Source organism: Ptychodera flava, chromosome 18 (assembly GCF_041260155.1).
Source record: "Ptychodera flava strain L36383 chromosome 18, AS_Pfla_20210202, whole genome shotgun sequence".
Lineage (NCBI taxonomy): Eukaryota > Metazoa > Hemichordata > Enteropneusta > Ptychoderidae > Ptychodera > Ptychodera flava.
The window spans coordinates 29577856-29589194 of record NC_091945.1 but is presented as its reverse complement, the minus strand read 5'-3'; the positions used below and the strand labels follow the sequence as shown (position 1 = coordinate 29589194).

The following is an 11339-nucleotide window of genomic DNA, read 5'->3' as shown; positions in this document are numbered from 1 at the left end:
TTGTAGATTGCTGATATCGGCTAATATCGTAGTGAAATGGGGAGGGGGCTTTTACGAAACCGTTTTTAGGAGGGGGTCAAATTTTACGAAGGTTTGTATGGATTTATGGCAAAAAAATTGATTTTAGAATTTGCTTTCATAAATGTTTGACAATTGATATAAATGTACGTGATGAGAATACTATGTTTGAAGGAGCAGATATGAAAAACAAATATGATATTTGAATTTCGCCCAAGTGATTATTTGTAAAGTTCAAAAAGGATTCTTTGAAAGGTCTATAGTCAAATGAGAAATTGTATGCCAATTAAGATATTATTGATACGGACTTTGACATCTGGTGGAGGATGGCTCTTTTATGTGCATGAAATTTGGAGATGGGTCACTTTTTTTTGAATTCTTGCAAACACTTTTGAAAAGCCCAATTCTTCATCCCAGGGCCATACCGTGCTAACAGAAAATGAATTAAATTTGATTTTTTTTTTAGGTTGGGGGGGGGGGTCACATTTTACAATTTATGAATTTTTGGGTCAAATGTTAGAAATTTGATTTGATGGGGGAGGGGGGGTTGTTTTTGCATTTCATTTGTTGGTTAAGTTCCACCTCCGACTTCCCCCTCCCTTATTGGAAAGTAATTGTGCTTGAGATGCATTTTTCGTCTGAGGACATCCCTCCCCTCTCAATTCGGATTAGGATTACACATCTGGAGATTCACGCTGTGGTTATACAACCATTTGATTGATAGTGATTTTCAATGCACGAATGATCGTTTCTCGTCTGTTTAAACAAAATCGACGAAAAGTAGGCGTAAGGCGGCCAAATTTCAAAACTACGTGCTTTATCGAACGTTGAAGTTTTTACAGTGACGAAAACATTTGTTTTGTAACGTTTTTTATCGAAACTAACTCAAAAAGCTATATTATCTTGAGCTCTTGCTCAGTCGGAGCACAGTTCGTCGAGCATAGAGGTGTCATATTATCAAGGAGTGCGGCCACTTCTTTGTCGAGAAAAACCCCATGTCAAACCATGATCCGGGAAACATATAATTTTGGACAAAGAACTCGTATTTCTCGACTTCATGCTAGAGGTGGGTCAACAAAATTACCGCCATTGCTTTTTGCAGATTTTGATGTATTTCACTTTTTCATATTTTCCCGCCAACAATTGCAAGTTTCCGATGAATATTGAAACCTTCTTCTAACTTTTAGGAATTGAGAAGTAATTACCTTTTTATTAAAAACATAGACAGTAGAGAAACTGTCTATGTCGAAATGCACATCAGAGACATATACTGGCAATATTTACTAATATCAGGCAGATCCACTTATTGTTCTGGCATTAGATGTGAGGTATCATGACGTCACTATAATTGTGTATTTGTAAATTTTCGGACAGCTTGGATTTTAAACGATAGACGTTTTGTGTTATCAAGAACTGTAATCTTATAAAAGAGTATTGTTTTTATTCGGATGCAAAATAGATTGGAGATCAAAGATTTTTCCATGTTCAGACGCTCATGATTTGGTGCTCCAGGGTGCGGCCGTTGACCAAGGCCTAGTGCTGTGAAGCCCGGGTCCTGGTCCACCTGGTGGACAATAAAGTCTTCAGTTCCATCTCTACGCACATGGTTTGCTGTCGTACATCATTTCAGCTTCTGTATTCCAAAGTACAATTTCTTTCGAGAGAGTTATGACATCTCCCTTATTGTGAGAAATTTGACAGAGCCATCTTGAATAATGAACGTCACCGCCATCTTGCGACAGTAGTGGAAGTGGCTACAAAATTGAACATTAAAGTAGTGAACGGAACAGACATTCCTCCTTACAATGGTTGGGACAAAGGTGACATTGAACTTGACACAAGAAGATAATGGTGAGCGACTGAAAGTACACCAGATGACCCCGACTGTCCGTTCATCATGATTGGCTATAATATGATGGCAGAAATCTGCAGGGACTACAGCCAAGAGGCAACCTCTGCAGCATTGACAACAGTTCGACAAAAAGACCTGAAAGCAATGATCAATCTAATTCTTGACAACACATAGTTTTAGCATCACTACACTGTCACTGTGGGGGAAAAGGGATGTAAAGATTCCAACTGCATTGTGTTCAGTATTTTCACAACAGATCAACTTGTCCTGTTATTGACCAATGAATGAATGAATGAATGAATGAATGAATGAATGAATGAATGAATGAATGAATGAATGAATGAATGAATGAATGAATGAATGAATGAATGAATGAATGACTACGTGCAGATGACAATGACTTGTGTAACAGAATTACAAACTTTGAAATCTAGCAATGACAATGACTGCTGATGACCATCTATATTTATCAGATGATATGGGACACATGGAGTAAGACTGTAGAACTGGAATTATTGCATGCTTTTGGACTGTTTATGACGCTGTCTTACAACCATGCCTTGACCTCTTTAACAAGACGAAATTGCATGGAAATGTTATGCAGCATGTGGCATAGTGCCAATTCGGCTAATATGTTGTCATTACCAATTACTGCACAGGATGCACGACTTCAGTTCATTAAGATCTGCCTTAGAAATGACTGTTCTCATGGGGTCTATGAATGAGTGAATGAATTATATTAGCGACGGCTTGTTTTCACTACCTCAAAACTCGTGAATTTCGAAATTTCTTTAGTGAAGTATGGTGCACCACGGAGCTCCATTTCTAGCTCTATGGCTGCACCCACGGTCCCTACGTTACGCAACTTTCGAACATTGAACTTATAATAGCCTCCTCGTTTCTCTACTGTCTATGTCTATGTCCTCCGCGACCAGGAGATAATCGACAAGCTATTCATATGCTAATTCTGACTTGAGCCAACCATTGAAAAACATGTATACCTTTTGTTATTTCTTTAATAAAGTGTCCGAGTCACGTGACGTAACTTCGACAATGCACGATCAATTCGTGAAGTGACCGTGGTATATTATCTGGTTTTTGTCATTTTGTTTGTCTTGTTTTTCATGATATAGCGTCAAGCAGAGCTGAATAACCAGTGGAAAGGGACATGCTTGCACTCAGTACCTCATGGTCAAGTGCGTTGCGAACACATAGTAGGTACCCCAAGGGATCGGAAACAACATATGCTGGATTTTAGGTATGTAACAACTACCAGTTTACAAACTCCCTCCCCTCGCAATCGCCGATTCACCCATTGTATTAATAATCTTATACTCATCTCGTTATCTCCTGCAGGCATACACATGCCCATCGGCCGTTATATGCCACTATCGACACAGACTTCCTTCATCAAATTAGGTACGAAGCGAGGTGGTTTCTAAAGTGATCGACCGCAGGGACATACTTGTTTTACTCAGAAAACATTTTTATCCGCATCGGCAGTTCTCGGCGTGAGCTTCGCTCATGATGGCAGGCGTCGCCTGCTTTCCTTCTTTCCGGTAAAATGCGGTGTTGCTGAGGGCTAGTCAAAACACGGCTGTCATGGGACTTGTTCAAGGTTTAACCATGGAGGTAGCACTACTACCTCCATGGTTTAACCTTGGGGAAATTTCAGAAATTATCAAAGATAGTTCAAATTCACGATTTGCTTGACGTTTCCGAAGGTAAACAATTGAAGTTTCGATTGCCAAAGTTTTGATTGTAAGTAAACGCACAGTGGCAGTGTCGCTCAAAGCTCGGTCACTACCCCACGTGGCGTGACCGTACTCAAAGGTAGCGATGGGCTGAAAATATCTGCTGCCAGTTGGTATGGCAATTAAGAGAAATGCACGGGGTGTGCAAGTAGTAAAGTAAATATTGAAATATAAATGGACGGGAAGAATGTACCGAAGGAAGCAAATCAACATATATACTTCCCTACAAACGTTTATATTGCCTCGGGGCTGTCATGCGTCATGGAATGAGCAGAGGGCCCTATATTTGTATAACAATAGGAAAAGCAATTCCATCCATTCGCATCAGTCATGCAGTTCGACACAGATAACCTCATGAAATTAGTTACATGTGTAATGATATGCTAAAAGTAGTATGTTGTTCCACTATACCTTGAAATGCCAAATGCGTGATTTTTACACTTTATAAGCATTTGAAGCGAAAAATTGTTATCCTTCTCAGTGAAGTCTAATTCAAGATAGAGTTCATTGGCATAGTGTCTTTGTGACAAACTATTTTTGTAAATAACTTTTAGAGGACCTTGGAATAAATTTCAAAACAAATAAAATGACAGTTTCTGTGTCTATCGGTTAATTATTTGAGCAATTGTTCGAGCTCAGCTGTGGTAACTTTTACCAAGAAGATTTACGTTAGTCACACTGATTAGCCGCAGTAACATAGGTATACATAGCAATCGTAGGCCAAATTTGTCCAATGCAGCCCATTATGCTATCACAGATTTGATCTTGTTTCTCATCGTATGTTTCCTCATTTTTTGCCCTATGACATCACCAGTTTTGGACTAGATCGACCCTCTTAATGGCGGCCACTTTCAGAAAGAGGTTATTTGGCACGAGAAAAGCATTAGAAAGCCGCAGAATGGGGTGGAATATGGATTTGATTAATTCTTTTTAGGCTACACATGCGATCCTTTGTTATTGTCCATGATGACTTTGATCAGCAGACAAAGTGGCGCAGACGATCATACCGACCTGTTGTACATTTCTGATCTAAAGGTAGTATGCACCTTGAAAATGAAAGACAAACTTTTGCTCAAACTTTCCTCAAGCAATCTTTCTACTCTCCTCTTTCAAAATCACGAATAAAATTAGGAATCACTGTGCAAAGTTTGGTACTAGACACGGTCCCTCCACAAGTTTGGTGGAGGGACTGTGTACTAGAGAAACAAATTACCCAAGATTTACCGATATCTGAAATTCAAAATGGCCGCCAACCCCGTGTTAACTCATTGAGAAAAATAAAATTTTCGATTTTCGAAAAACTAAGACAGTTAAAAAATTTATTACACAAAGAGCTTTGAAATGAACCCCACATGTGGTAGATCAGAAATTGTAAAAGTTTCAGAGTCCGAGTCGAGACGCGTTTTACCTCAATGAAAATAAAGCAATACTCAAATTTCCCTGTTCAAACATCGTATCTAACAGCATATACTTTCATTTTGACATAGCTGCCATCATATGATATCATGTCACGTAGATTCCGGAGACGTTCGATGTTCATCATATTGGTTTTGTCAGTTCAAGCTCTCTATTTGATCCTCGTCCGTATCAACAGCCACATAGGAGGTAAGATTTCGGCATCGAATGTAACGATAAGTCGAAAGTTACTCGTTTCTTCATCGACGGCGACATCTGACCAGCTTTGTGTACGGTGCGAGTGTTGAAGTTAGAACAAAAGTTACAGAAGTCGTTGGTTTGGCTTAATACGTATACAACGCTAATTGTCCACATTCTGATAACAAAGATTTGTCGATTGATTGATCGATTGATTGATTGATACGTATCGTGTTACAGATGAATAGGATAAAAGATCCACTATTCAATAGTAGACATTTTGCAGCAGATCGTTTTCCATAGACACCTTCAAGCCAACGGAAGCCATTTGTGACTTTATCTACGGATAAGTGCTATTAGGAACCACACTGAAATTGTCATCATAAATATAATTCATGAGAAACAATGAAGTGAGGAATCACCATCAAACAACCACTGTTATGAATTTCAGGTGTGTCTATCAGACAAAATCTTGGCGATTTCAAGAGCATACAACAGTTACTAGACACTACCCTAGATGTTCAAATTGATTCAAGACACGAGCAACCTGTCGCACGTTTCCATAGCGATGGCACGGACCAAGAAAAGAAGGGACCAGCAAAACAGCCAAATAGTCATGTATATGTAAGTGGAATCTTTTTGCATATTAATCATGGTTTATCGGAAACATGTAATTTCTTCAGCTCTTCTTCCGTCAGTGTACATTTTTGAAGTGTTCTCCGGTATTTTTCTCCTTCTGTAAAACCATATTTTATCTTACTGTTAATGTAAAATGTGCTTGTACCGATTTTGAATCGAATCATTTCCGACATATAATTCATTACAATATGGCTATCCGACAGCCTTATTGGATCATATGACAACCACAAATTGACATACACATGTATGTCATAGTAAATTGCCTTGTTGCCAACACTGCCGTATATCTTTTCAGGCAAATCTGCTAAATTACTGTTAATTGAATTTTTTTATTTCAACGTACACTCTCTACCTTCACTTACACATATGTAGAGAGTGTACATTTGAAGAGAATTGCATTGGGTCAAATAATGATGGCGTCCTTGTAGTGTTTCTTATGAGATCTACATTATTTTTGAAACAACAAAAGCACAATAGTTATGTTTGTTGATTTTCATTGGTCAACAACAGCAACAACACGACTCACATAAACATACACAATAACAACAACAACAACAACAACCATATTTCTGGATTCCCTGGGATCAACCTACCACTCATGGACCCAAGATGAGGGCCCCAAGGTATATGTATGCGTTGCTGTCAGTTCACATGGGCACCGTGGTTAAAGATTACTTCTTTCATTGGTATGATTATTTTCAAAATGTAGGACTGATCTTGCTGCTCTGTCACGGCTGTTGTGTATTTTTAGGTCAATTAAAGTTCGATGAAGGAGTTATCTTTACTTCAGGAGAAACATGATCACTTTTCCGATGAAGTTCCAATTACAAAAGCAGTTAAAGTCTGGTCAATCATGGAGCTAAAGGGGAAGACTTCTGGCGCCTCCTTTCGGTTTCATGGTGGAACATCGAGCGAGCGAGTTGCCGTTGCTCGCTTCCGCCACTACATTGACAGCCGAACCTGCCATAGTGTGATAGCCAAATTGATCATTAGTGTTTAGTCTGTCAATATGTTTTTCCGTCCCCGCAGGCGAAATTTGCAACATGAATGATCAATCTCATTGTGATCAAGTATAGAAATAGCGATATTTAAACTTTCGCAAGTTCTTACTGTTCACGGTCACTCTAGAGGGCGCTTTAACCCAGAAGCGACCAAGCAGAAAAGTCGCCATTTCTCACCTGCATGGTTGTGAAAAAAGTATTTTAATACGTAGCTTGAAACGGATTATTCTCTTCGTTACACAACAGTGATTTTGATGTCCATATTCCGTAAAGAAATAAGTTCTTAAAATCATGAACACAAAAGTAGATTTCATCGCTTTGATATAGTGATACATTTTCAAATCTCGTCCTTCTAGAACGTGTCCAGAGAGGAAATTTTCAGGAAGCGGAAGGATTTGGTGTTGGATGGATGTAAAGAGTACACAGCCGGCAAGGAATGTCGTATGAACGCCTATGGACGGACATTGGTTGATGAGGCGCACAAAACTCTATTTTGCGAAATTTTCAAAGTCGGCAGTTCAAACTGGCTTAGAACATTCCTGGGATTCGTCGTCGATGTAACCCCTAACTTCCGGGAACGCATCGGCAATTATTACAAACGTTTGAATATGTGCAACAAGCCAGGAGAGAGGGATGCCATCCTGAAAGACTACACAACGCGATTCATGTTTGTTCGCCATCCGTTCTCTCGTCTTGTGTCGTGCTTCGCCGACAAAATAGTCCACGACCCCGATATGGATTTCATTGAACGGCACTTAAAGATGATAGAGGGTGAGACGGGAACGAGGCCAGCAAATCTGACATTTTCTAACTTTGTAGATTATATTATACAAGTAAGCGTAAACGACGAAGGAATAGACAAACTCGATCCACATATTAAGCCCATGTATCGCACCTGTTGTCCCTGTGAAGTGAAGTATGATTTCATCGGGCATCTAGAAACTCAGAAAGAGGATTCCGACTTTATTTTGAAGCAAATGGGAGTAAATGTCACATTTCCCCAGTCTGATCCAATAGCAACGGACAGTTCTGGCAAGGGCACAATTGCTCATTATTTCAATCAACTAAATCCTGAACAGATTTCAGGATTATATAAAATTTACATGTGGGATTTCCAACTTTTTGGTTATGACTTTCCAGACTATCTGACATTGCAAGATATAAAAACTTAGCAGAATTAGTTCTTGTCAAACTTTTCGATATGGCAGATTTCGATTAGCGTATCTGTACATACGGTATGCAAAGATCAACATACTTGGGCCACACTGAAGGGTGGCAGGAAGTGCAGCAAGTTTTATACGTTTTGGATACATGTGAACGCATCTAGAACGAAGAGAGTGTTATAATTTGTATTACTTTTAATTGAAAGTCACGTTGTTATGTTGTGTGATAAAAATTGATCAATAACATTCAACGGCCGGTTTACCGAAATGGCACACTTTATTGAGGTGAGAATATCCATCCGTAAGGAAGAAATGTAAATTTTAGCATTCGTGACACTCAATGTACTGTGATGCAATGGATCTTTAGAATATGCGTATCAAAGCTTGAGTTTTCAGGGTAAATAAAAAGCATACTGTATGTACGAAAAATATAAAGGAATTTTTCATTTCCTTTTGTCTATCTGATTTTCCTAAGTGTTCTATCATGAATACATTTATCATCTTTATCACTTTAAAATCCTACCATTGTGTATCAAAAGACTTGTTGAAAATTGCGGGGTTGATGTGTGTTTTTGTGTGTGTGTGTGTGTGTGGGGGGGGGGGTCAGGATTATATAATTTGTGCTTACTAACTGTTTTCGAACCAAATTCGTGAATTTACTAACAAGTGGGAAATACTAGGAGGAGCACAGTATAATCGACAAAGTCTTGAAATAGCGAAATGAAGAAATAAAGAAACTGAAAAATAACTTCATAAATTATTAAAGAAATAAAGAAACAGAAATATATAGAATGAAATAAATCCGAAAAACAGCAAACAGACAGCCGATTCGATGTATTACTCGCGCCAATCGCTCCCATTTTCCTGTTCCTACAGCGCCTATGTGTGGGTAAGAGAAGGGGGAGAAATTTAGGGAGGAAGGGTCGGTATTTTTCAAAATGACGCTGAACGTAAAATAGTGACCCTTCAAAAGAGTTGGTAAGAAAAAAAGTGACTCTCCCCAATTTTCATTCACAACAAACAGTGACCCTCCCCTACGTGTCACAGTCAATATCAATAATACCCCCTTTCTCTTGCGGACCCAACTTAGACAGTAGAGGGGGGATGTTTTAAGCCATGTAAATTTTGAGATGATTTTAAAAGTGTTTTCAGAATTTTCTATGACCTTTGACCTGCCCTAAACCTCTGCACCAAAGCTATGGCTATATATTATCCTATACATAGTCCGAGAGGGCTGGTGTCTATTGAACAATGACAGGTATGGACGAAAATGCATGACTAAATTTAGCGGTTGCCGGTTACCTTTGACCCTCATATCGTCCTGTACTCCATTAATTATATATATATATATATATATATATATATATATATATATATATATATATATATATAATATATATATATATATATATATATATATATATATAATTATAGGCTAGCCTATAGAGCTAGAGGTCTGATTTTTGGTGGACAGTGATAATTGTGCAGGCAAAGTTTTCTGCCAAAATGTCACATGAACAGGATTACCTTTGATCTCGATTTCTTGTCAAATAAAATGTTATTGATGTTGACGGGGGATCATTATTTGTTTCGGATGGAACTAGAAGAGGGCCACCTTCTTCTTGTAAACCCTTTTAAGGGTTGCCATTTTACGCGCAGAGTCATTTTGGAAAAAAAAAGAAAACTCGCCCTCCCAGGTAATTTCTGACCAGTCCTTTATTTCGCTATTACGCCACTTCGTCGATTTTAATTTAACATACACTATGTTGACAGTTAACAATGCAATTGACAGCCGAGTCGCAATATAATGCAGGCAGCGAACAAGAAATATTCCTCCTCGCTGCGATTATTGCATTGAAAGAAATGATGAAACAGATGAAAAATAGTGATTTCCAAAATCTCACAAATGGGTCCTAAATGTAAGCATAGCCTGTTGAACTAATCAGGGGGCTTCCTAGTCTCGGTTTACCCAGACTGCAGTGGGGCTCTACTTCTGTGTGGGCGGGCGGAAGTAGAGCCCCACTGCAGTCTGGGTAAACCGAGACTAGGGGCTTCCCGTCGGAGAACTTGATTCTACTTGACTATAGAGGGCAGAGCGGGCAATGTGCAAAGGTCGACTTTCGTTCTAAATTCGGAGAGCTTGATAGCTGAATGAACAAGCGTGCAGTCGGACCCGTTGCAGAGAACCCTCAAATTTGGTACATAGATGTTGTTTGGAATTCGCATTAAATTTAAGCAATAACCCCCGCCGCAGGAGGGTATACACGAGATTTTGGTACGATGCGAAACATATAGCACGAGCCGATAGGTGAGTGCTATGTGGAGCGCATTGTACCAAAATCGAGTGTATACCCGACTGCGAAGGGGTTATTGCTATTATATTATATCAACTTGTGTGTCTTTGTTGTCCTACTGGGGTATTGTCATCACTTTAAAGCGCCAAATGCAGAAAACGGACGTCTGAGAGATCGAACGTCGGAAATTCTGCGAGATGGGCTTTGACCAAACCATCGCAAGAAATGGGTTAATGTTGTTATGCAGATCGGTTGAAGTAGGCAACTACGTGGGATATCTTCGGAATCTCGACGCAACCAATACTTGCCAATGCAATATAGTAATTCCCTTAAAAAGTGATTGTGATAAAAGTCGGGAAATTCAAACAGACATTCTGAGCGATAGTTTGAACCGCTTTATTTACAGTAATGTTTACAAAATCCAAAGAATATAAAAATGTCATTTATAAATGAAAAGGTAATATAAATGCCATAAACATGTATTGGAAAATCTCAATAATTGTAGCTCAAGGTTTGTACAATCCCTTTCAATGTACTCCATGTATCGGCTATTATTTTGGTTTATGATAAAAATGCTAAAATACGCAAGACTTAGTGTTAACCCCATCTAAATAGAGATTTATAAGGCCAAAAAAATTGATTTGTTTCTGGTCAGCGCGCGCATCACTTCAATGCGCGTCAACTCTTTTTTCCTGTTTTTCATTTGCCCCTATGGAAAAAAGGGGAAATGTATCAAATTCCACCAAAAATAAAAAAAAAATTAAAAAAAACCCCGCATCACCGCATCATTTTTGCCATATGTCAATGACCAGAAACAAACCTAACATTTTTTTTTGGCCTAATGTGATGTTTTTAAATTGGAATAAATGTCCCAGCACAAAGCAGTTGTCTACAATGAATGTTCAGATCACATGCATACAGTCAAGACGTCTGTGTTGAAGACTCTACAAACTAGTCGTCATAAAAGCACCCATTAGTGTGTTTTCCTCTGAAAAGTAACTTAGGTTACAAAGTGATTTTACTAA

At 38.8% G+C, this 11339-nt stretch overlaps 1 protein-coding gene across 3 annotated transcripts; it reads left to right on the top strand.

Annotated features, from left to right (window-relative positions):
• The first annotated feature begins 2911 nt into the window (after positions 1-2911).
• On the top strand, positions 2912-8459 carry LOC139117332 (carbohydrate sulfotransferase 11-like). Of its 3 annotated transcripts, none has more exons than XM_070680347.1 (5): positions 2912-3128; positions 4439-4659; positions 5112-5229; positions 5669-5841; positions 7214-8459. In XM_070680347.1, exons 2-5 carry the CDS (start codon positions 4588-4590, stop codon positions 8027-8029), a joined length of 1179 nt encoding a protein of 392 aa, XP_070536448.1. In that variant the 5' UTR covers positions 2912-3128; positions 4439-4587; the 3' UTR covers positions 8030-8459. The 3 variants fall into 3 exon arrangements, with proteins under 3 accessions (XP_070536448.1, XP_070536450.1, XP_070536449.1); XM_070680349.1 differs by lacking the exon at positions 4439-4659 and adding an exon at positions 3227-3289 and having other exon boundaries at positions 2913-3128; XM_070680348.1 differs by lacking the exon at positions 4439-4659 and having other exon boundaries at positions 2914-3128.
• The last annotated feature ends 2880 nt before the right edge of the window (positions 8460-11339 follow it).

Coding starts and splice junctions, on each gene's coding strand:
- LOC139117332 (XM_070680347.1), top strand. CDS start 4,588: ATGATGACTTTGATCAGCAGACAAAGTGGCGCAGACGATCATACCGAC. Junction 5,230..5,668: donor TATCAACAGCCACATAGGAG/GTAAGATTTCGG, acceptor TATGAATTTCAG/GTGTGTCTATCAGACAAAAT. Junction 5,842..7,213: donor AGCCAAATAGTCATGTATAT/GTAAGTGGAATC, acceptor TCGTCCTTCTAG/AACGTGTCCAGAGAGGAAAT.